The sequence below is a fragment of the Melozone crissalis genome, unplaced genomic scaffold (assembly GCF_028551555.1).
Source record: "Melozone crissalis strain CALT ecotype California unplaced genomic scaffold, PUWL_Pcris_2 ptg000027l_1, whole genome shotgun sequence".
NCBI lineage: Eukaryota > Metazoa > Chordata > Aves > Passeriformes > Passerellidae > Melozone > Melozone crissalis.
The window spans coordinates 53,469,353-53,491,169 of NW_026535805.1; the positions used below are offsets into that span (position 1 = coordinate 53,469,353).

The window sequence follows — 21,817 nt, forward strand, 5'->3', positions numbered from 1 at the left end:
CAAGCTCAGTATTTGATTTCAGTGAACTGTCCAGCCTGAGAGTTCCCAGTGTACCAAATATCTGGAAATTCTGTACATAATGCAAAGAATGTTAATTGTACTCTAAAATGCAATGTGGCTGCTGTTGCTTTGTGCACATTTCTCTAAGTTTGCTCTACAATTAAACAAACTTTTCTTGGCCAAATCTTGTAGCCTTGCATGTGCCTGACACTATTTAACAAGTCTGCAGGTACCAGCTGTGCAAGAGGTGCTTGAAAATCTTTAAAAATTCTCTTGACTTCAGTGGGCACAATTCTTGTAAATACAGACATTACAAAATTGAAGGAGAATCACGTTTCCCTGTACTGAACATTCTTTAGCTACAAATTTTTCCTTTTATCTATGTGCACACAAAAAGAAGTTGCTGAAGTTATAGTTAAGCACAGAAATAGGTACCCTTTTCCTCTGGCTGCTGCCTTGGTGTTGCTTAAAAAAATGAGAGCCTCCATGGAGCACTTCTGGTAGGATGAGTAATTGGGGATTAATGTATGTATTGTGAAAGGAGATTGCACATGCTTCCTGTGATGGTCTGAGATTGTGGAAGCTCAGAAGAGCAGGTGCAAACCTCAAGGAAGAGCAGGTGATGCTTTGGGATGGACCCAAAGCCTCCACAGTAGTAATTCATACACATTAGCACACCTAAATAAGGATAAATGCTGATTATTAGTAATTTTTCTCCTATTAGAGATATGGAATCAACAGTGAAGGAGGGAAGCAAATATTGAAAATAGCAATAACACTGATAAAGAATCTCAAATTCAGACTAATGGTAAAATGTTCTGTGTATTTTCAGACTCCTGGAGTGTTTACTCACCACTGAGGAAAAATTAGAAGCCTGATTCAACATCTCAGTTGGGAGTGTTAAATCAAATCTGTGATAAATGCCTCTGTGGTAAACTTATCTGCAAACACAGAAAGACTGGAATTATTAGATTAATCCAAATATGTCCTGGACCAGACAAGTCTCTGGAGGCTCCTAATAGGAGACTGTAATGTGATTGCTGGTTGCATTAAGGAAAACCCCTTGTTATACAGCTTGAGGCACGTTGCTGCATGTCTGTGCTGAAATTTTCCTCTCTTTAAACACAAGGATAAATATTTATTTAAGGTCATTATGAAGCTTCATGCTAGTTTTTTTGATGGTTACAGAGGTGGTGGTATAATCCTCATGACTCACATGTACAAGGAATGCTCTTTCAATTTAGGTTTATTATCTCTGTGGAGTTAATTAACTTTGTAGGTCATAGGAGCATAGTTTTTATTAGAGAAAAACAAGCAATGCCTGTGAGTGAGAAACAAAGATATTCTGGAGAATGTGAGAAATGTCTTATGTTTTTTCCTTATCAGTAATCCTGCTGTTCTCACTACAGCTACCCTTTGCCTATTGGCAGGACTAACCAGTGGCAGAGGTCTTAACAGAGCGTTTTCAAGTCTATTGACTTTTCTTCTAGGACTGCACTTTCTTTTCTCCCCTCTCTTTCAATGGTGATTTACTGTTTAAGGAAAGAGCAGTGTTTGCTTCCCTTTTGAGGTTGGCAGCCCATCAAAGCAAGTCCTTTATTTTATTCAGAAGGTTATCTGTCTGATGCAGTGCTGTAAAGACATTTCTGGAGCTTTCCTGAAATGCTGTGATTCTGCCATAAGCAGACCTCCCAGCTATCGCCTAAAGAGGTGTCTTTTATTTAAAATGAACTTAAAGAAACTGAAGATATCAAATCAACAGCATAGTCACTAGTTTCCAACAATAGAAAACTGAGTGCTGCCACATGGAATTACAGAAATACCTGTTACATGAAAGAGAGGTCAGTCTGTGTTTTGTCATCTTCAGAGAAGTCTTGAGAGTGAAGTTCAAAGTGTGTTTAGCTTTGGGTATTTGGGTCTTTGTCATCCCACAGGGGCAGGCTCCACGTGTGACATTGAACTCCTGAATGTGTTGTGGAGTTTTGGAGTGGGCAAGTAAAGGACTTTTCACTGTTGGTTTTATGTTTTGGAGTAGGGAATTTTTGGAATAGGGAATCTCTGGAGACATACCTGTATGTGAAGTCCAGGTTTCCAATACTGGATATTGAGAACAATTGCCGGTGCTGACATTTATTCAGTCTTGTCTGAAAGTATCAGTCTTCTCTAGGAAAGAAAGAAAACTTGGCCTCTTTTTCTTACTAAGATAGACTTGTGGTTTTTCATGAGCAAAAAGAGCAGGTGAAGACAGTAGTTACTCTGTTCTAGGCAAAATCTTTGTGGGGAAAATCTCTCTGGTTCACCATTTCTTGAGTTTTGATTCCTAAAAATGCAAGGTAGTCAAATACAGTGTTGGCTTCATGTATGAAGTTGTAAGATTCTAAAGTACTCTGTTTTGTAGAATAATGAATTAATGAGATATCTTCTTGTCAGAGAGATTATACTGTTTTTCCCCTCCAAAATTTTATCAGCTACAGTTGGGAAAAATTACTTAGATGTCGAAATTGTCCAGGAAATTTAAGCTAAGTCAGAAAAGTAATGTATTATTCCTTGTCAGCAGCAAAGCCTCTCATGGGAGCATGTAGTAGCAGCTGTATTTTGATTTCTGGTGGGGAACTGATCTGTAAAGTCTGATTTTACACATTGTAGCTCACTGCTGCTTGGGCAGCCAAAGGTTCAGCACTGCTCCATCAAGGAGATTCCTGCCTCTTGCCCATCCTGTGGTCAGAGAGGGCTGTGAGGAGCAGACCCTGCAGTTTGGTTTATGATTCATGACTTGTCATGAGTGAGGACTGGGGCCGTGTGGATGGAAGAAGAACAGCAATTTCTCTGTGCAGAGTTCATTGGATCTGGTTTATAGGCAAGACATTTCTCAGCCCTGGAACTGAAGATGTGTTAGTACAAAAAATGGCTGAGCTAAGCCAGATCAGTTTGGGTGATACATCTTGGGTGGCAGATGTTTGACTCCTCCTGCAGTTCTGCCTTTCCCAGGGAAGGAGTATCTTCCCTTCATCGCAGCTCAGCATGCCCAGGACGTGGTTGTGTGTAAAGCAGGCAGTGTAACTTCCCTCAGCAGTTGCACTGAGTGCCCATTTTTACCACTTGTGGTAGTTTTGGGAAGCAAAAAAAATCCTCACAATATTTGTAAGGATTGTAGCATGATTTGATGGTGATGGCACGGGAGAACTGAGTTGCAGATTAATTTTGGCTGAGTTTTTGTGATGGTCTTGGTTGTACTCCATAGGTAAACACAAGAATTACTTTGGAGAATGGTGCTGTGATGTGCTTTGTGGAATTGCCAAGATCTTGTGAGTCCCATTGTTGGAAGTGTTTATTTCAGAGAGACTGGTATGGTATTTTCACTTGGTGTTTTGAGAAATCTTCATATGAGCTTTTGAGAAATCTTCATATGAGGTTTTCTGTATACAAATTTTACTTTACTAATTGTGTCACCAAGGGCACCATCAAAAGAGCTGTGAGCACCTGATTAAGCTAAATACAATCATTGACAGTGCTTTAGCCTTCTCTCTTGTGCTGTGCTGTTTATCTTGTTTCTGTGGCATGTGGGGTGGGAGTTGAAAAAAACCAGTGAGTCCTTTAAATAATAAGTGTGGGTGGGGTTTGACTGCATTCACTGTGGATCCCTACCAGAAGCAATGGGGTTTTAATTATTTTTTATTATTTTACACAAATACTTTCATTGTCCAACAGTTATTAACCTCTATTCAGAAAACAATGACCTGTTCTAGTTCAGTGCAGATGGCAGACACTCTCTCAAGTGATGTTAGGATAAAACTTAATTTTCTGTGCCTTTGTTCAGTTATGGACAAGCACTAAAATTTCACTGGGAGTGTTGTGCTGACTTGAAAGTGTGCCGTTCTCTAGATCTTCATTCCTGCTATGAATATTTATGTTTTTAAAAATCTATGTTTTTATACATTGGATTTTAAGACTTATTGCATTTTCTTCCATGCCTATAAAGAAACCATCAGAGAGCATGTCTTTATGGAATTAATCACCAAAAAAGTAGGACTCAGTCTCTGTCCTTAGGGAAAGGGAGAGTCTGAATTTTTTCTTACTGTTGAGAATAAATTAATAGCAGGTAGGTGTTTTCAGTTGCCTGAAACATTCTCACAATGTACTTTTGATAATGTTTGTAGTTATCACTATTCTATGACAGCTGCTTGCACTGACTCTCTAGGACTGTGGAAGGCTGTAGAAGCACTTGTTGATAGAATAATGTGGTTTTAGTCTAAGATTTCTTTTTAAAAATTATATTTATACTTGCAAGAATCTTGGGGTTGTTCAACCTGGAGAAGGCTCCAGACAGACCTTTCTGTGGCTCTTTAGTACTTAAAGGAGGCCTGTAAGAAAGGTGGGGACAAACACTCTAGCAGGACCTGCTGAGATAGGAGAAGGGGGTGATGGTTTTAAATTAAAAATTGTAGATTTCAAATAGATGTAAGGTAGAATTTTCCTACAAGGGTGGTGGGGCCCTGGCACAGGCTGCCCAGAGAAGCTGGGGCTGCCCCATCCCTGGGAGTGTCCCAGGCCAGGCTGGATGAGGCTCTGAGCCACCTGGGCTGGTGAAGGATGTTCCTACTCCTTGCCTGAGTGTTGGGCTGAATCACAGAGTCACAGGCATGGAACAGAAAGGACCTTGAAGATGTAGGTCCAGAGATAAAAGTGTGCAAAAAAGAGCAATGTTCTTGGATGTGTTAAGGAAGGCAAAAATGAGAATGAAGGATGAATGTGGATCTTGAATCACTTGTTGAATGAGATTTTAATCATCATGCAGCTACAGGTGTGAATTTGGGGATTTGCTGACATGCAAGGTTTCAGCACATTTGAGACAATGCTGTGTAGAATGCTGAATTTCATAGTTGGAGAGGAAATATAATTTACCAGATAGAAAAGCAACTCTTGAATACAGAAATGTGTGAGATTTTCAAGATTGATTGCCATTTTCTTGCTTAATCTGTGTTAGAGAAGTAATAAACTGCATATGTAAACAAAAGTTGCCTTACAGCATAAACTGAATTCTCTAGAGGGGCCATGTTGATGGTCATAACTCCAGTCCAGAAATTGTTACTGTGTTTTTATCACTTTGTAGCCCCTGACCATGTGAATATATTATGGTCGTCTTAATCATTCTGTCGTTGATTTTAAAAAGCTGAGGAGTGTTGCAGCTACCTGCTTCAAAAGATGTTCAAAGAGGGATATTTAATAGAAGGAAAATGTGATGTTGTTAATATCTTGTCTTCAAAAAAATAGTCAATCTCTCTGAAGTTGCTGCTGGAAGCTTTAGGAGCATTTTTTCATCTGAGATAATTTCTATAATCACAATGACACCTTAAGCACTTCCCATTTCTAGCTTAAAATTAGCACTTTAAAGAAATCTAAGTGCTGCTCTAATTTTTGCCTCAGGGTGTAAGTTGTCCTCATTAGTGTCTTGCAGTAATGCTTACAGTGCCCGTTGATTTCTAGGCATCTGATTCAGATTTACTTCACTTTATTATCGATATCTAATCTAGATTTGTTTATGCTCATTTAATCAGAAGAAAAAAGAGGGGTGTTCTTGAAGTGCAATTTCACATGTAGCCAGCAAAAAGACTCTTTCATTGAGGCCACACTAAAAAAAAATTGGTGTGTCCTCAAGGGAGAGAAGCAAAACTCCAAATTCAGGTGTGTAGAGGTTGTATCCTGATGCCCTCGTATCTTTTCTGTTATACATCTCCCCTGTGAGTTTCTGCTTTGTTTTGGTCTTTTTAGCATTTTATTTCTCTACTAAGGGAGCAAGGGTAAAGAATTAAATCTGTACACATGCAAGGAGAAATACAGTTTTAACAGGACCTTCTTAAGAGGAAAAAATAAGTGTGTTTTGGAAAATGTGTTTCTTTATGTAGATAAACAAAGATGAGAGATGATTAACATTGTTACTGTGTCTGTATTGGCAAGTATATCAGCTCCTAGTCCCTTCACTTTGCTGTTACACATTGGAAAACAGTGCAAAAACCTCTTGAAATTTTGGATATTCAGTGCTTTGAAATAAGGTTTATGTAGGAAGAGGAAGCCTGTCATGCTAACTTTTTTTTTCCAAGTGCAGTGGCTTTTAAAGTAAGCTGTTAATATCAGATTAGAAGAATTATTTATTCCCTTGACTGTCTTTTAGGGAGCAATACAAACACTTGAACAGTTCTTTGGAAGTAGTAATACTCAGCAGAATGTAATTTTAGAAGTGTTTTTCATGTAATAACCTTTTAATGCTGTTTTGAGTGGTTCCATTCAGAATTTTGGCTAGTTCTTGCATTCATTGACTTGAAAAATTAAATATTTGTCAAGAACTTCCCGACTAAAACTTCCTTTTACTTAAAAAACAAACCAAATTATTTCTGGCAAGCTGCTTTTCCTGCAAAGGATGTACACCCTGACCTTTATGCAGCAGGTTGCAGCATTTCTGAAAGTCTCTCTGGTTCTGCCTGGTATTACCAGCACTGAAAACACAGTTATTCCCTGTAACTTCTCATTCCTACTCTCAGGCTGTAATATTTTATTCTTCATAAAGTATTGAAAAATGTGAAGTGGGCAGTGCATGCTCTTTAAAAAATAAAAAACAGCCCAAAATGTCACTTCTTTGTCAGACAAAACCAAATTATTTTTTTGTTAGCAGTCCCAATTTTGCTTTTAGAGTGCTGGCAAGACAAGTGTAAGCCTTGAGGGTGCTAACCCTGTGCTTGGGAACCTGGGTGACACTGAATGCCATTTGTTCATCAGAGCGCCAGGGGAGGGTTGGGCTCACACAGGGGATGGTGAGGCACATCCTGCCTGGGTTGCAAACAATCAGCAGCCACAGGAAACTGCTCTGCACCAGCTCTGAAGGACAACAGAGCTTGTCTGAAAGCCAGGCTGAAGCAGTCTGGCTGGGGCATTGTCTCAGCTGGGTTGCACATCTGGGAAGCAGGTTTGTGTTGCACAAGGTCCTTGCCAAGCTGGTAGGAGCTGGGTGTGTCTAACTTTGTCTCTTGAGAAAGCCAAGCTTTTATTTTGCAAGTGACATGCTTTATTTTTGAAAGTTTTCAGTCGATTTGGTTGTTCACTGGTTTTTTGTTGATTTGGTTTGGGTTTTTTTTTCCAGGAGGGCCAAACATCTGGGCCATCACCTCCGAAGAGCGGGCCAAGCATGACAAGCAGTTTGATAGCCTTAAACCCATGGGAGGGTTCATTACAGGTTGGTCTGAGCTCTGCATTACACATTAACTTCTGTGTACACATACATATCTTTGCAGAACACTTTTAGAACTGCATCCTATTTCTAGCCCTTTGTTGTGTGACTAATCACCATATTCTTCAGGCAAACAGCCACAGGTTATTAGTAAACTTAACAAGCTTTCCTCTCAAGTCTGGCACGGGAATGCTGTTCTGTTTAACCCTGTCACTTCTGCAGCCACCACCTGTGTGCTACCATTCTGTCTAGTTTCAGAAACCAGAGAAGATCAGGTGAACTCTGTGCTCACGTGGGAGGCTGCCAGGGAGCACTTCCAGTAGCTGTTCTGGCAGGTGACACCAGACACAGCAGAAGTGGCTTTCCTCAGTGTGAGGAGAGAATGCTGTGCTGTTAGACATCTTTGTTTGGCAGGAGGAGGCAGGGAGAGGGATGCTGACAGCCTGTCCTTCTTAGCAACTGCTTGAAATTTGGGCCATTGGGCCTTCAGCAGGGATTGGGCGGACTAATGGCATTTTGCAGGGCCTGGTGTCAGTTCCAGTTGCATTCAGCTGTGTCTCCTCTGAAACAATTGGGTCATGTTGCTATGCACCTCACAATTTGGAGGTTTTAAATCTAAAATCTACTTTTGATATCAAGACCCAATTTCATTGGCAAAGATGTCTTAATTTAAGAATGCCTCATTCTTGGTGGGTGTCTGAGCACTAAAGACCAGCCCTGACAGCTCCTGCCTGCCCAGCTATCCAGTAATGCCCTATCTAGTTCCTCTACTGGCCCTGCTTTTCCTCTTTTGGGGCTGGAAAGGACTGAGGAGAGAGTGGAAAGTTGTCTGTTTGGAACATGCTAAGTGGCACCTAACTCCTGCTTTGGCCAGACAGCACTGAGAGGTTGGTGTTTGCCTCCAGCTGGAAACTGCAGTGCCAGGAACCACCCTCAGGCCACGTCTGGGCTCTTACCTGCATCTGCATCTGCAGGCTTTGTCATTTATTTGGCAAATGCTTGAAATAAAAGCTTGTGTATGAATATAAGAGAGAGCTGAAAGAGTAATTTGAAGTCTTAGCTTTAAGCATCTGTAATTCACTCAGATGTAGGCATAAACACCACTGTCCCTGCTTTGTATGTGTACCAACTGATGTGGAACTTGGTATGGGATTGCACAAGAGTTCTTACTCCCTTCCTGAAATACTGAAATTGTGGATGTTGTCTGACAGAAAAGAATATTATTTAGAACTTGATGTTTTCCTAGTTTTTCTAGAGACACAATACTGGCTCAAGTTAGATGGAATAGAGAAGAAAAGAACCAGCATTCTCATCCTTTCCTGCATAAGTAATTGGGGCAGCACTAAATTTTCGTTCATTTTTTTAATCCATGCATCTTTCAAGATGTTGGCAGCCATTAATTTGTGACCTGTTAAAGTTTTTATAGCTGTCTGAAATCACTTCTCAGAGCAAAGATTGGGAATTATGGAATACATGTGTATCTGACAATCACTGTCACCAGCGTTAAAAGCAGGAAAAAAAGCCCTGGAAAGCTTGGCATCCAGCATGGGGGTTAATTTCAAAAACCTAATCCCCCAAGAGCATGCTGAGCTCCTCAAAAATCTGTCTCTGGTATTAAAGCCTGTCTTTTGTTCTTTGTTTATCACAGGTGATCAAGCACGTACCTTTTTTTTGCAATCAGGTCTGCCATCTTCAATCCTTGCTCAAATATGGTAAGGTATTCTTTATTGTTTGTTTTTTCTAAGATAGGAGATTCATAGTATTCAAATGCTACCTTTCCTGTGTTGTGTTTCACAGAGACTGTCAGCAGTCGGAGTAGAAAGTGTTGTCTGAGTCATTGTTTTAATTTTATTAAATATAGAGGAAGGTTTCAGCCCATATGTGGACCAACAATTAATTAAAACTCAGTAATTTTTACATCTTTCTAATGATGTTATTTCAAATTGGATCACGCTGAATGCAGCATTTGTAAACTATATTAAGGGCTTGAAGTACACAAAATAGAAGACAAGAAAAAGATCTGAAGTTACAAAAAAAGTAGAAGGACAGCTTTGGTATGTGAGTTACCAAGCAATGCTGTAGTACAGGAACTGGAAAAAGTGCTGTTCCTTACAGCATAGATGTGGTGAGTGCAACACTTGAAATGTTTTCTTCTCTGTAACCCCTCAGTCCTCACTAGAATCCTGTGCTCAGTTTGGGGTGTATGTGCTCAAAGACACATACTGGAGGCTCATAATAATTAAGAACAACTTTAAGAAAAAGTGTTAAAGCAAATAACTAAATGGAAGTTAGTTTTTCCTTCAGCAACATGGAATCACAGAATTGTTAAGGTTAGAAAAGTGTTCTAGGATCATCAAGTCAAACCAGCAGCAGCATCATGTTTACCATTAAACCTCAGTGCCTAGAAAAGAGCGGGGAAATTTTTCTATGGGACCTTGGGGTTTTGTACTGAGCAGTAACAGAATCAAAGGAAAAATGAAGCTAAACATTAGTCTGATTTTTTTCTCCTAATTCTATTTACGTTCTTGGGCTTGGTCCTTGCATGCTTAAATGTTAATAAAATTTTATATTACCTGTCTGACCAGAAATGTTGAGGTTATATATGCACTGTTGCCTATATTTCCTGTTGTATTTATTTGGAGAACTGTCAGAAGGAAAAGAGTGTGAGTATCAGGCTCAGAAAACCTCACCACTGGGAGGTTAATTCGCCACTGTGAATTAATGAAGTTTTCATAGCAGTGTATGGTGCCTTTAGGAGGTTTCTGCATCCTCCTGCATCTTGTTACAGATTCTTGCATCAATTCCTTACCTTACCAAGGATTAATTTAAAATAATTATTCTGACTGGGAGCATAAAGAAAAGCATAGCAGAGTCTTGCAGCAGAGGCAACAAGTGTATCCACTGGGCAGGAGATTTCTGCTTTCCCAAAAGCTTTCCTGCTTTCTTGGGAATTGCATGTTTAATATATAGGAACCTCAAAACTGATCTCTGCAGAAGTGGGTGCTCAAACTTCTCAAAGGTAAGAAAGTTATCCAAAGTTGAAAATGTACTTTACAGTAAGTTTCTTGTTTTCCTGTGAAAAAACAGTAAGTAAATCTAGTAGGAAAGCCTCTCATAGATCAAAAATGTTATATTTCTGTTTCTTTTCTAATTTTATTTTGTTTTGTTTTAAGGACGCTCTCGGACCTGAACAAGGATGGAAAAATGGATCAGCTGGAGTTCTCTATAGCTATGAAACTCATCAAGCTGAAATTGCAAGGACAGCACTTGCCTTCAGTTCTCCCTCCTGTCATGAAACAAACTCCAGTGTTTTCACCACTAATGTCAGCTCGCTTTGGTACTTATGAATATATAATTACTTAGTGTTCAGAGGTAAAAAAAACACAGTTAATTGCAGCCAAATAAAATCATTAATCTGACCATGAAAGTTTATTGAATCAGTGTGAAACAAGAAAAAAATGATACTCTGATTTAGGAAATTCACCAGGTCACTCTCTTGATATATTTGAAAATCTGATTCTTTAAAGGCTTTTAATAGAGAAAAACATTTATTCAGTTTTGACAAGAAGGCCACTCACATCTACCATCTGCCTTGCAGGCTCTCATTTTGTACTGGTGGTCTTTTTTTTTTCTTCCCCCTACTCAGTCACATATTTATACCTGGGGGTTTTAAAGTTAAATTTAGGCAAAGGTCAGAGTTTTGGTAGAACAGCTGTTTTACATATTTTTTGCAAAGTGAGTCAGACTGTTTTAGTTATATGATTAACTGAATAGAATTATTTTGACTTTTTTTTAAATAGTGTTTGGGGATTCAGTGCATGCTTGCTATTGTGTTATTTTATAGCACAAAATATCCACAATGACTTGGGCTGGATTACAAAATACGTGTACACTTCTATGATGAAATTAAATGTATGCATATATTAATTACATACATGATTTAAAATGTCTGCCCATCACCAAATCTCGTGTGTTTGGCTACAAGGGCATGCATTTACAGGGAGCTGTGGATGGCATACAGTTACCTCTATAACTTTCCATCATCTCACCAGCACTGTTGTGTTCCACAAGGCGCAGCCAGTAATTCAAGTGCCCTAATTTGCCTCAGGCAGCTGCCTCTAGAAACCCTTTGCTAAGCATGGGTACTAATAAGGACTTTTCACCCCTGTGGATTCTTCCAAGGCTGATAGTTGGAAGAGACTTAGTTCAGAAACAGCACCAGCTTTTCCCTGTGGAGGATTGCCACAGCTTTTGAGGTTGTAATTCTCTCTCAGGGGCCAGGCTTGTTGAAGAAATAGGTATAGCTGCAATTATAGAAAACCAGATCTTACTCTGTTGTGAAAATAGTAGCTAAGCCTACCTTGAGAATGAATTTGCTTGTCAAGATTTTTCTTTTTAAATTCCTGTTCTTCAGTGTACTTTCCCCTGTGAGCTGCCTTGCCTAAATTTAGCAAAAAAGTAAATATTGCATATGAGCATCTATTTTCCCTCATTGTATTCCAGACACCAGTTGCTTTGTGTAATTTTGACCCACATAAGGGACCCAGTTTCTTGCTGAAGCCTCTGCAGTGTTAAAGCCTGAATTGTTGGGTTTTGCTCTAGGAATGGGTAGCATGCCAAATCTGTCCATGCCCACGTCTGTGTCTGCGATCGCACCGCTCGCTCCCATGGCTCTGACCTCCATGACTTCCATTCCTCCCCTGGTCATCTCTGCTCCCCTGGTGCCTTCTGTCAGTACCTCCTCGCTGCCAAATGGAACATCCAGCCTGCTGCAGCCTTTGTCTGTTCCTTTCTCCTCAAGTAAGTATAGCACAGTCCAGTGCTTGCTCTCAGAATTGTGAATCTTATTTTCTCTGTGGCTAATTTCAGACAGGAGTCCTAACACATGCATGAGAGTTAAAAAGAAACAACAAAAAATCCCCAGAAAACCCTACAAATGTTTTTTCTCCAAAGTTCACATTTGTTAATTCTGTTCTAACTAGTTAATCATAACAACAAGACACTGATTAGCTTTTCTTACTTCTGTCAAAGTGAATGTTGATTATGAAGCATTATCTTTACCCAGTTGCTTTATAGTTCTGGGGTTAATTTTTTCTTTCTTCTTCTTTCAGCACTGCCTCATACTGGTTCTTTAGGCCCCATGGCAGGAGGATTTGGTGGTTCCAGTATGCAGAAGGCACAGTCACTAATTGATTTAGGATCTAGCAGGTATGGAAGTTAAGTTTAAAATTGTTTTATCTTACACTTAAGTAGTATATCTTCCAAAACTTACAGAGCATTTCTGTTCTCAAAGTACATTTGTTAAAAATGAGTTGATCTAATATGACCTGTCAAGTACAGAAACAGATTTTGTTTTTATATGCACAGGAAGTAATTTTCAGTAAATTGACAAAATATCCAAAGTAGGTGAGGAGGTCAGATGAGCAGTGCCAAAAAGAAGGGAATGTACCTCATTAGTAAAGAGAAACAAGCCTTGCTAAGTGGTTATAAAAGCAATGTTTGTGCATTATGTGCTCATTCATTATAGAAGGCACCATGTCATCAGCAGGCATGTTAGAATAGGATTTTTTATCAATATTTATCTGTGAGTTTGCTTTATGAATAATAGAAGATTATGGATCTTTATAATCAGCTGCTCTGGTTCACTGATATTCGGGCTTTGCCATGGAGGGTCTTGCCCATAGTGAGGGACTGGGCTTATGTATCTGGTTGGGCACCCAGGGGTGTCTCCCAGGATGGTAGGGAGAGGGCACCTCCACCCCAGCTCAGTTCCATGAGTGACTCAGAGGCTCTTGCACCTCCCTGCTGCCTGTCCAGGGCATGTGGGGTGCATGATCTGGGCTCCTCACACACCTGATGTCAGCAGATGTCCTGTAAGCTGACTGTAGGCATGGCATGTGCCTGGAACCATCTTTTTTTGGTTGGTTGTCTTTTTTGAATTGGAAAGTTTTCTGTTGCTGGTGCTGTACAAAGGAGTCCTTCTCCAGTGTTATTGTTGGCAGCATTGTCACCATCATGTTGTCTCATTCCATGCAGGGGATGTCAATCCAGCATTGTGCTGGAGAGACTTGGTTTCTGTCAGCATTCTCAATTGCTTTGGATAGCACTTCAAAGTGTTTGGCTTTTTTTACTTGACAGAGCAGGGGATCACCTTAAACAAGACAGGCTGAATTCAGCTCTCCTGAGTTTGTCTGATTTTCAGAGATGGGACCCTGAAAATGCTGGGAGTTTAGATGGAAGTTTGATGGGTATATCTACACCCTCCATCAGCACTATTCTGCAGAAACTGACTGAGTTGGAAAAGCTCCACTCAGCATGTCATTGTCACAGAAAGAAGAGGTAGAGCTGGAATATGGTGATTAAAGCAACTTTAGAAGCTGCTTTTGGTTATGAGTTCATCAGATCCATTTTTATTCTCATGTTTATTCATTAACATGCCTCTTAAAATTACTTAAACAATGACCCAACACTCTTGGGATAGTGGAGGTGTTTTCCTGGGTTTCCTCTACTATTATTCTGCAGTGGTAGAAGGATCAGTTATGGGCATTAGTGCCTGTGATACCCAAGGAAAATGATTTTCTAATCCACATGTTGTTTCCTACTTTGGATGTAAAATTCCCTATTTGTGATGAAATTATTTATAGCAAGTTAGCAGAGGTAAAACTTTGTGGAAGTCATTTCATGTTACTTGAAGATTCTATGTGTCTTCTGTTCCAATGCCTCTTTTTTAAACCAAATGATTTAGAGTTATTTCTTTATCTCTTTTTCTCTTTTGGTTTTCTTTTAATATTTGGTTGGTTGGTTTGGTTTGTTTTTTTGCTTTGTTTTATTTTGAAATTATATTGCAGTTCAAATTCTTCCTCTAGTGCATCACTAGCTGGGAATTCACCAAAGATTACATCCTCAGACTGGGCAGTTCCTCAGGCCTCCAGATTAAAATACAGACAGAAATTTAACAGTCTTGATAAAAGCATGAGTGGATATTTATCAGGTGAGTATGATTTTTGGTATGGGCTGGAAAACCAGAGTGTTTCCTGCCTCTGAACAGGCTGGGGGATGGAGTCCCAGCTTGGGATTTGGCTTGCATGTGAAATAAAAGCTGAAATGTTGGTGTTCAGACCTGTGCAAGAGAGAGTGGATTTCAGCCACCCAAGGAATGGAAATAACCTTCAGTTGATTGGCTTGGGCTTGGTGTTAGACCTGGAGGAGCCAAACACACTGGGGAAGCTGCAGCAGCTGTGGCAGGGAAGAGGAGAAGCCTGGAGTGGTGGGACCTGACTGGAGGAGCCTGAGAGCCACAAGGCTGTGGAGTTCTGCTCTGTAAAGTCAGCAGGCATTTTTCAAACACCACTCCTTGGACTGAGGCTCTTTCTTGTGACACTGGGGGACATTCACCTTCATTTTTGTAACATGTGCTCCTCTCCAACTATCCCTGCTCAGATACTTGGGCTTTATCTTTTGAAAGAAAGGAGCTTGGGGAAGACTGCAGAACTGCAGCCACTGCTTGGAATTTTTCCAAAGTTTTTTAAGAGAGTCCTTGTTGATTTCCAGTGACATCTGTGCTGGGCCACAGCATTATGGTGGCTTCAAAAGACTTCATACCAAGTTAATACAAGAGGAGAGTTGTACAGAAGTTGTTACAAAATGGGATTCCTCAGTGTAGTGCAGTGAGTAGAGAGTGCTCAGAGAGCAGTCAGGAGATGCAAAGTCACTATGTGTGTTTTGTGTCTGCATTACATTTCCCATTTTGAATGAGCACTCTGCCTCAGTTCCCTTGCCTGCAAAAGAACAGGACAATTATTTCTTTAAGGAAAGAGTCTGAATGTTTTAATCTTGTTCAGTCAATTTTGGACTGAAAGTTTCCTCCACCTGCCTAGAAATGTATCAGATTCTTTGCTACCAAGGAAAGCTCTCCAGGTGATAGCTCAAGGTTTAGGCAAACAGTCAGCTGTGCTTTTGTGACAGCTGTGGGGATTACCATAAATACCCATTTTTCATGTCAGCTTTTCTGTTAGGTGCTCTGGGTGGAAAAAGGTACAGGAGAATACTTACATCTTCATTGTGTTCAGGTTATAATGCCTGTTGTTAAGCTTGGAAGTAAAACCAACTGATGAAAATGGATTAGATTATTATTAAAAATAAACATGCCCCAGTTCATGACCCATTTTTTGCCTCATGTGAACCTTTGAATGAAGTGTTTATTTTAATAAAAATCTTTCACGCTTTCACTAAGGATTTCAAGCAAGGAATGCCCTTCTGCAATCAAATCTTTCACAGACTCAGCTGGCTACTATTTGGTGAGTTTAGTTACTGATGCAATGTCTTCATGGTGTTGAGAGAAGAAATGTACTTTATTAAATAAATGGTAGAGAGAGATAGCACAGATCTAAAATCATAAACAGAAACTGAGCTGCTAGTTAAACTAAGTTTGTTCACTAGTTACATTTCTAAAAGACACCTTGAGATAATTCAGTTTTTCATTCTTTGTGTGTGTTTGTTAAACTCTGTGTAATAGAAGAGATGCTAACTTCAATTTCTGACCCAGGGATGCTCTCGTTGAGCTGAGGGCTTCTTCCTTTCAAAAATAGGATTCTGAAATCTAGGTTGTTAGTTTTGAAGTATGGAGGAAGATTAAAAATTAAGTAACTCTTCGATTTTTTTTTTGTTTTACTGCATTTTCCATAAAGATATCTGCATATTACATGTTTTTTAAGACTTGCCTTTATTGTGCTGATGAAAGCGGTGAGAGTTGTCTGAAGGCTTGAATGATCTGCTCTGCTAGAGATGGCAGTTTGGGTTACACCTTCAGACATAACTCAGCTGTTATACATGAAATTTAGTGGCCCAGCAGAATTCACAACAGCTTTACATCTCCTCTTGAGTTCCCTTTCTTCTTCCTCTGTCCCAGGACAGTCATTTGTGTCTGGCAGCAGCAAAGCTCAGCTTGCTTGGTTTCATGCTGTGAAGATGAATGTGGGCTGTGGGGTTGTATTGCTCCTCTCTGGAGTCTGGGGGATAAATCAGGTGTGCAGTGGCTCTTTTCTTTCTGGGTGTGTATTGTGAAGGTATCAGTAGCCAACGCAAGGAGATCTGTGTTCCCCTGTAGAGAGAAATAACAAGTTTCAGTTTTTCCCTAAGACATTACCAATATTTCTACTGGGTGCTTGTTAATGGTTATTACTGAAATAATGGTGCTGTTACATGTGAGTAGTGGTGGTGTGTGGACATAACAAAATTTCATCATCTCCTGCTTTTGTTTTTCACTGGTGTGTGTGTTTGATGGGTTTGTTTTTTTTTTTTTTTGGTGTTTCCTTTTTGTTTTTCATACTTTGTTTTTTTTAACTGCTTTTTTTAATGAACTGTGTTTTTACTAAGCATTTTGCTTTTGTGCAGTCTAAGGACACATTTCAGCAATTCTGTCTCTATAGACAGTTCTTTGAGAGAGGCTTCTGCTTTCTTGCATTTCACTGGTTTCACACAAACACACACACCCCACCAGCCCCCCCAGTTTGTGGGAAACAGTTTGTAGGCTCATAGGATCTCCTGCTCCTTAGAGGGGGTAGGTGATCCTTTTCCTGCCCACTGCAGGTCACTCTGCACCAGCTCGTGTCTTCCCTGCACTGTCAGGGAGACACAAGGGGTAAAAAAGAATTCTATTCAAGGCTTCTTCTTGTAGAGTTTGATGTAATTTTATGTAATGTTTTCTTTGGTTTCAAAGAAATAATTGAAAAACTGGTTTCTAGCATTTTGAGCTGGTTAAGAACAGTCCGGGATTCACTTTCCAGCTCTTCTATTTGTGATGCAATAAAGCAAGAGATGCTTCTTACTTTCAGTGTTTTATGAAAATGTTGGAGGATTTGGTTTGTTCAGGCTGAAGAAGAGAATGTTTCAGTGAAGCTGAAAAGAAAGCTTCACCTGAAAATAGCCAAAGAAAGATGGAGAGAGTTTATTTACAAAGGCTTGTAGAGACAGGACAAGGGGGAATGGCTTCAAACTGTAAAAGAGCAGGTTTAGATTGGATATTAGGAAGAAATTCTTTATTGTAAGGATGGTGAGGCACTGGAACAGGTTGCCCAGAGGAGCTGTGGGAAAGCTGATGGAAAGCTGTGAGCTTCCCATCCCTGGAAGGGTTCATAGCCAAGTTGGATGGAGCTTGGAGCAACCTGGGCTGATGGAAGTTGTCCCTATCCATGGCAGGGGGTTGGAACTGGATGATCTTTAAGGTCCCTTCCAACCCAAACCACTCCATGATTCCATGATCTGAATAACAGTACATGATTAAACCAAATAATATCTCCCTTCATCAATTATTTATATTATTAATTGTAAGAATTTTTACCAAAACATTCCACAAGAATTGTCAGTTTTAAAAATTGTTTTTGCACATGCCTTGTTTCAGCTGTAATTTGTGAGTGGTTGTGGTGTTCGGTTCTAATTGGTGCTTCTGCTGCACCCCTGCAGGTCCCTGGCTGATATAGATGGAGATGGGCAGCTGAAGGCTGATGAGTTTGTGCTGGCCATGCACCTCACAGACATGGCCAAAGCTGGGCAGCCACTGCCCCTGACTCTGCCCCTTGAGCTGGTGCCGCCTTCTTTCAGGTAATCACTGGGGGCAGTGAAATGTAATGTATTTAACACAACTGTGCTGTTCCTCTAACAATGGTGGGGTGGGGTTGTGTTCCCCTCCAGGAGTGGAAAATACACTGAAAGTATAAATGGAACTCTGCCATCTTACCAACCTGTGCAAGAGGAGGAGCCACAGAAAAAACAACCAGGTAAAAAACAGAGTTCATGTTCTTAATGTATGGGGCTGGTTTTGAAGGGCACTGAAACCTTTAGGAAGTGGAAGAAGGAATGCAATCCATGGAGAGCTTAATTTCAGGAGCTAGATCCCTTTTAACTTGGATGGTAGGAATGTAGCCAGCCTATTTCATGCAATAGAATTGAGAAGGCAGTGACAAGGGGCTATTTTTAGCTGTAGGAGAGGAAAAGTATGCTGATTAATAATGTATTCTGGAAAATAAACCCTTCATGGCCAGACATTGCTGTGCTACTGCAAATTTTTTTTTCATTTGAAAGTTCCTGGCATTACTGGCCATTCTGAAAGCAGGGGGGGGTCCAGTGTAGTTCAATTCTCTGCAAACTGGAAGCAGTTTGGACATAACATAAATTCTGTTACTGACAATGTTACAGGGACACTGCAAGACAGAACTTGCCTCTTGTTTTGGAAGGATGGTTGATGGGGCCTAAACCATTCCTTTGTGTCTCTTTTTATCCTTGTGTGCAGTAATCGAGCTTGATCCTGTTTTGGTTACTCATAGTTTTAGCTCCAGGAGCTCCAACAGGGAGCACCCTTAAAAACTAAGCTCTTTATCCATGTGTTAATGTTTCCTGCACACTGGAAAACCTTTCCAACAGCAGAGAGTTTTCTCCCAGCATATAAAAGCTGTTCTTTTATGTTTTCCTCTAGCATTCTTTCCTCTTTCATTCTTTAGAGTGAAAGGCTTTCCTGTTACATTCAAGTCATTTTTAAACTGGAACTTTTTCTTCTTTTATTTTTTTTCCCCAGTTGGAATATACTTAGAAAAATTTAGAGGTATTTTCGAAGAGAAAAATAAAAATAATACTTTAACAAACGGAAGATTGTTACATCATCCATGACTGAACAACCTGAGCTTGCCAAGAAGTTTCTATCTTTAGTGGCATAACTGAGGTCCTTGTTTGAGAGCGGTGTTTTGCACAGGGCAGAAATAACAACCTTTCCTTCTTTTAGTGACATTTGAGGACAAAAGGAAAGCCAACTATGAGAGGGGAAATATGGAGCTGGAGAAACGCCGACAGGTCCTGCTGGAGCAGCAGCAGAGAGAGGCTGAAAGGAAGGCTCAGAAGGAACGGGAAGAGCAGGAGCGAAGAGAGAGGGAACGCCAGGAGCAGGAGCGGAAGAGGCAGCTGGAAATGGAGAGGCAGCTGGAGAGACAACGAGAGCTGGAGAGACAAAGGGAAGAAGAAAGGAGGAAAGAAATAGAAAGGCGGGAGGTTGTTTTCTTCACGTTGTTCTTTAATGCTCCAAGGAATGTGTGTGTGCATTCAGTAATCCAGGGTTTGAGTGCTGCCTTTGGCTCTGTCTCCTGACCTGGCTGATGCCAGGTTGTCTTGGAGAGAGAACACCATTTGTTATAAATATTGGTATAGGTTAAAGATTTTCAGATACTTCATAGGAGAGATGAGATTTTCTTGGGCATATTTCTTTCATTTTTGCAAAAATTTGTATTCCAAACAAGACTCTACTGAATTCATAATTGATAACATTTTGACAGCCGAGCTTGAGACAAATTTGCTTCTACTTGATGTTTCAGTGCATGCATCACACTTCCATATTTTATGTAGTTCTGTGAAATACTGCTTGTAACCTCCTTTGAGTATCAGTCAATGTGCTGTTTTATGGGCAGTATTCCAAGCTGCAAAGGCTTTCTGAATTATGAAGCTTTTTTTCATCCAGAGTCAGGAGTGTGGCACGAAGAATCTTGTAGGATTACTTCCTGCATTCTTTGATGCTGAAGTGTATAAGAGCACTTTAGAGAAGACATTATGTTGTGTTGCTGTTGTGCTGTTTAGAACTAGAGCATATTATATTAAATCATGCTCTCTGAGTTCTGCATCTCCACCGTAATTTAAGGTAATGCAACTTTTCCTCAGGCAGCAAAGCAGGAGCTCGAGCGCCAGCGACGACTGGAATGGGAGAGAATCCGTCGCCAAGAGCTTCTCAATCAGCGCAACAGGGAGCAAGAAGAAATTGTCAAGTTGACCTCTAAAAAGAAGAGCCTTAATCTTGAATTAGAAGCCCTGGTAAGACAGGAATTTCACCACATATGCTGAAATACAGTATTTTAAATTATATAAATGTTATACCTGCATTAATGGCCCACTAAGAATTCCACTCTGCTTTGGGTAACGAATCTAAAGCAGGTATTTTACGTTGTTTTAGAGAACTGGTGCCCACAGGCTTAGCAAAGGGATTTTTGCCATATGTGGTGTAATCTGTCTCTGCTTCCTTTCCAGACTGACAAACATCAGCAGATCTCAGGCAGGTTGCAGGATATTCGTAGCAAAAAGCAAATGCGAAAAACTGAGCTGGAGGCTTTGGATAGGAAATATGACCAAGGGATCATGGAAGTCAAGCAACTACAGCAACAGCTGGAGGTGTGTAACTTTGTTAAACTTATGGTTTTCTTTTGCCATATTCTGTGTTTCCCTAATGCCGTTGAAAATGCATCTCCATAGGGAGGAATATGTAGTCAGTTGGATTGCAGTGGAGAGCGGAAATAGGCAAGACTGTCAGCATTGCAGAAGCTTTTAGTTTTGTCTGTGGTGTTAAACAAATGATTATACGTATTAAAATGAGCTGAGGGTTCAGTAACAGTTGTGAAAACCTCAGCTATTCTTTTGTGGACTGATAGTAGAGACTTCTCTTTAATTTTGAATTCTTCTGTGGCTCCAGACTCAGATTTTTTTTGAGGAATGTTGTCCTGTGTTCAGACCAAGTTAGTGTTTAGGTTGAATTACCTTGCTGCTCTTTTATCTTTTTTTTTTTTCTCTATTTGAGTAACAAGACATTAATTATTTCTAATCACTTGACTACCCTAAATTATCCTCTGCCACATTTTTATGTGATGTTTCTGCTCATCAGGGAAACTTCTTTTCATGTTGTTACTGTTTTATGTTAGGCTTGGAGCAGTCACCTTAAATGGTCTTGTGATAATATTTACACTTCTAGAATGTTTGTTAAATGTTTGTTTTCCATCTGTGTTAATGGTTTGAGGTCAAAATCTTTCAATTGTAATATTAAGAGTATAGAAATAATTTTTTTCTTTATCCAGTAATAATCACTTGCATCCCCGTTTCATTAACATGAGTTGAAGCTATGTTTGAAAAGTCTCTCAGTTTTACTTAATGATTCATAAGCAATATTAAAATTTTGTTATGTTCTCTTCAACATCTACAGGATTATCAGAATAAACTAATCTATTTGGTTCCTGAAAAGCAGTTGTTAAATGAAAGGATAAAAAATGCTCAACTTGAAAACACTCAGAGTAAGTGCCTGCACATGAGTTCTATTCTTGATTGCCTTGCTGAGTTCTCATCCTTTGTAATCAAGGCTGAAGGGTACAGAGGTGTTAATAACAGCTTCACTTCTACATCTTCCCAATTTAGTGCCATTGTCTCACCTGCATTCCATTATCTCCTTCATGTTCCAAATAAGGGACTAACAAACACATTTTGGCAAGAAAGCGCAGATTTTGCTTAAAACTTTATTTATATAGGCTGTGTAGCTCACAGATACTATCACAATTTGTCCTTTTTTTTCGTAGTCTAAACTCAGGGGAGTTAATTTATGTAAAGTTTGGTCTTTGTTTCAAATTATGCTGGAAGTCTCTGTCTAGAGAAACTTGGTATGAAATGTTCTGATATAAAAAAACCCCACAACTTGCAAGTTATGCTGTATGTATTGCATGTAACGCCTGTGTGCCTTAGTTCAGTGTTGGGGATATTTTTTCCTTGTGCTGTATATGAATAGAAAGGTAAATCAAGGAATTTTTG

At 39.8% G+C, this 21,817-nt stretch overlaps 1 protein-coding gene across 7 annotated transcripts in view; it reads left to right on the forward strand.

Moving 5' to 3' along the window:
- The window catches only part of ITSN2 (intersectin 2), an 80,565-nt gene that overhangs the window by 24,187 nt on the left and 34,561 nt on the right, over positions 1–21,817 (forward strand). For 6 of the 7 annotated variants that reach the window (XM_054280598.1, XM_054280596.1, XM_054280601.1 and 3 more), the window contains exons 3-15: positions 7,133–7,225; positions 8,868–8,931; positions 10,393–10,556; positions 11,822–12,019; positions 12,331–12,427; positions 14,068–14,210; positions 15,453–15,516; positions 17,681–17,818; positions 17,909–17,994; positions 18,993–19,255; positions 19,916–20,065; positions 20,279–20,419; positions 21,222–21,309. In XM_054280598.1, coding sequence (XP_054136573.1) covers positions 7,133–7,225; positions 8,868–8,931; positions 10,393–10,556; positions 11,822–12,019; positions 12,331–12,427; positions 14,068–14,210; positions 15,453–15,516; positions 17,681–17,818; positions 17,909–17,994; positions 18,993–19,255; positions 19,916–20,065; positions 20,279–20,419; positions 21,222–21,309 — 1,689 coding nt within the window. The remainder of the gene's footprint in view (positions 1–7,132; positions 7,226–8,867; positions 8,932–10,392; positions 10,557–11,821; positions 12,020–12,330; positions 12,428–14,067; positions 14,211–15,452; positions 15,517–17,680; positions 17,819–17,908; positions 17,995–18,992; positions 19,256–19,915; positions 20,066–20,278; positions 20,420–21,221; positions 21,310–21,817) is intronic. The other variant, XM_054280600.1, reaches the window with a different exon arrangement.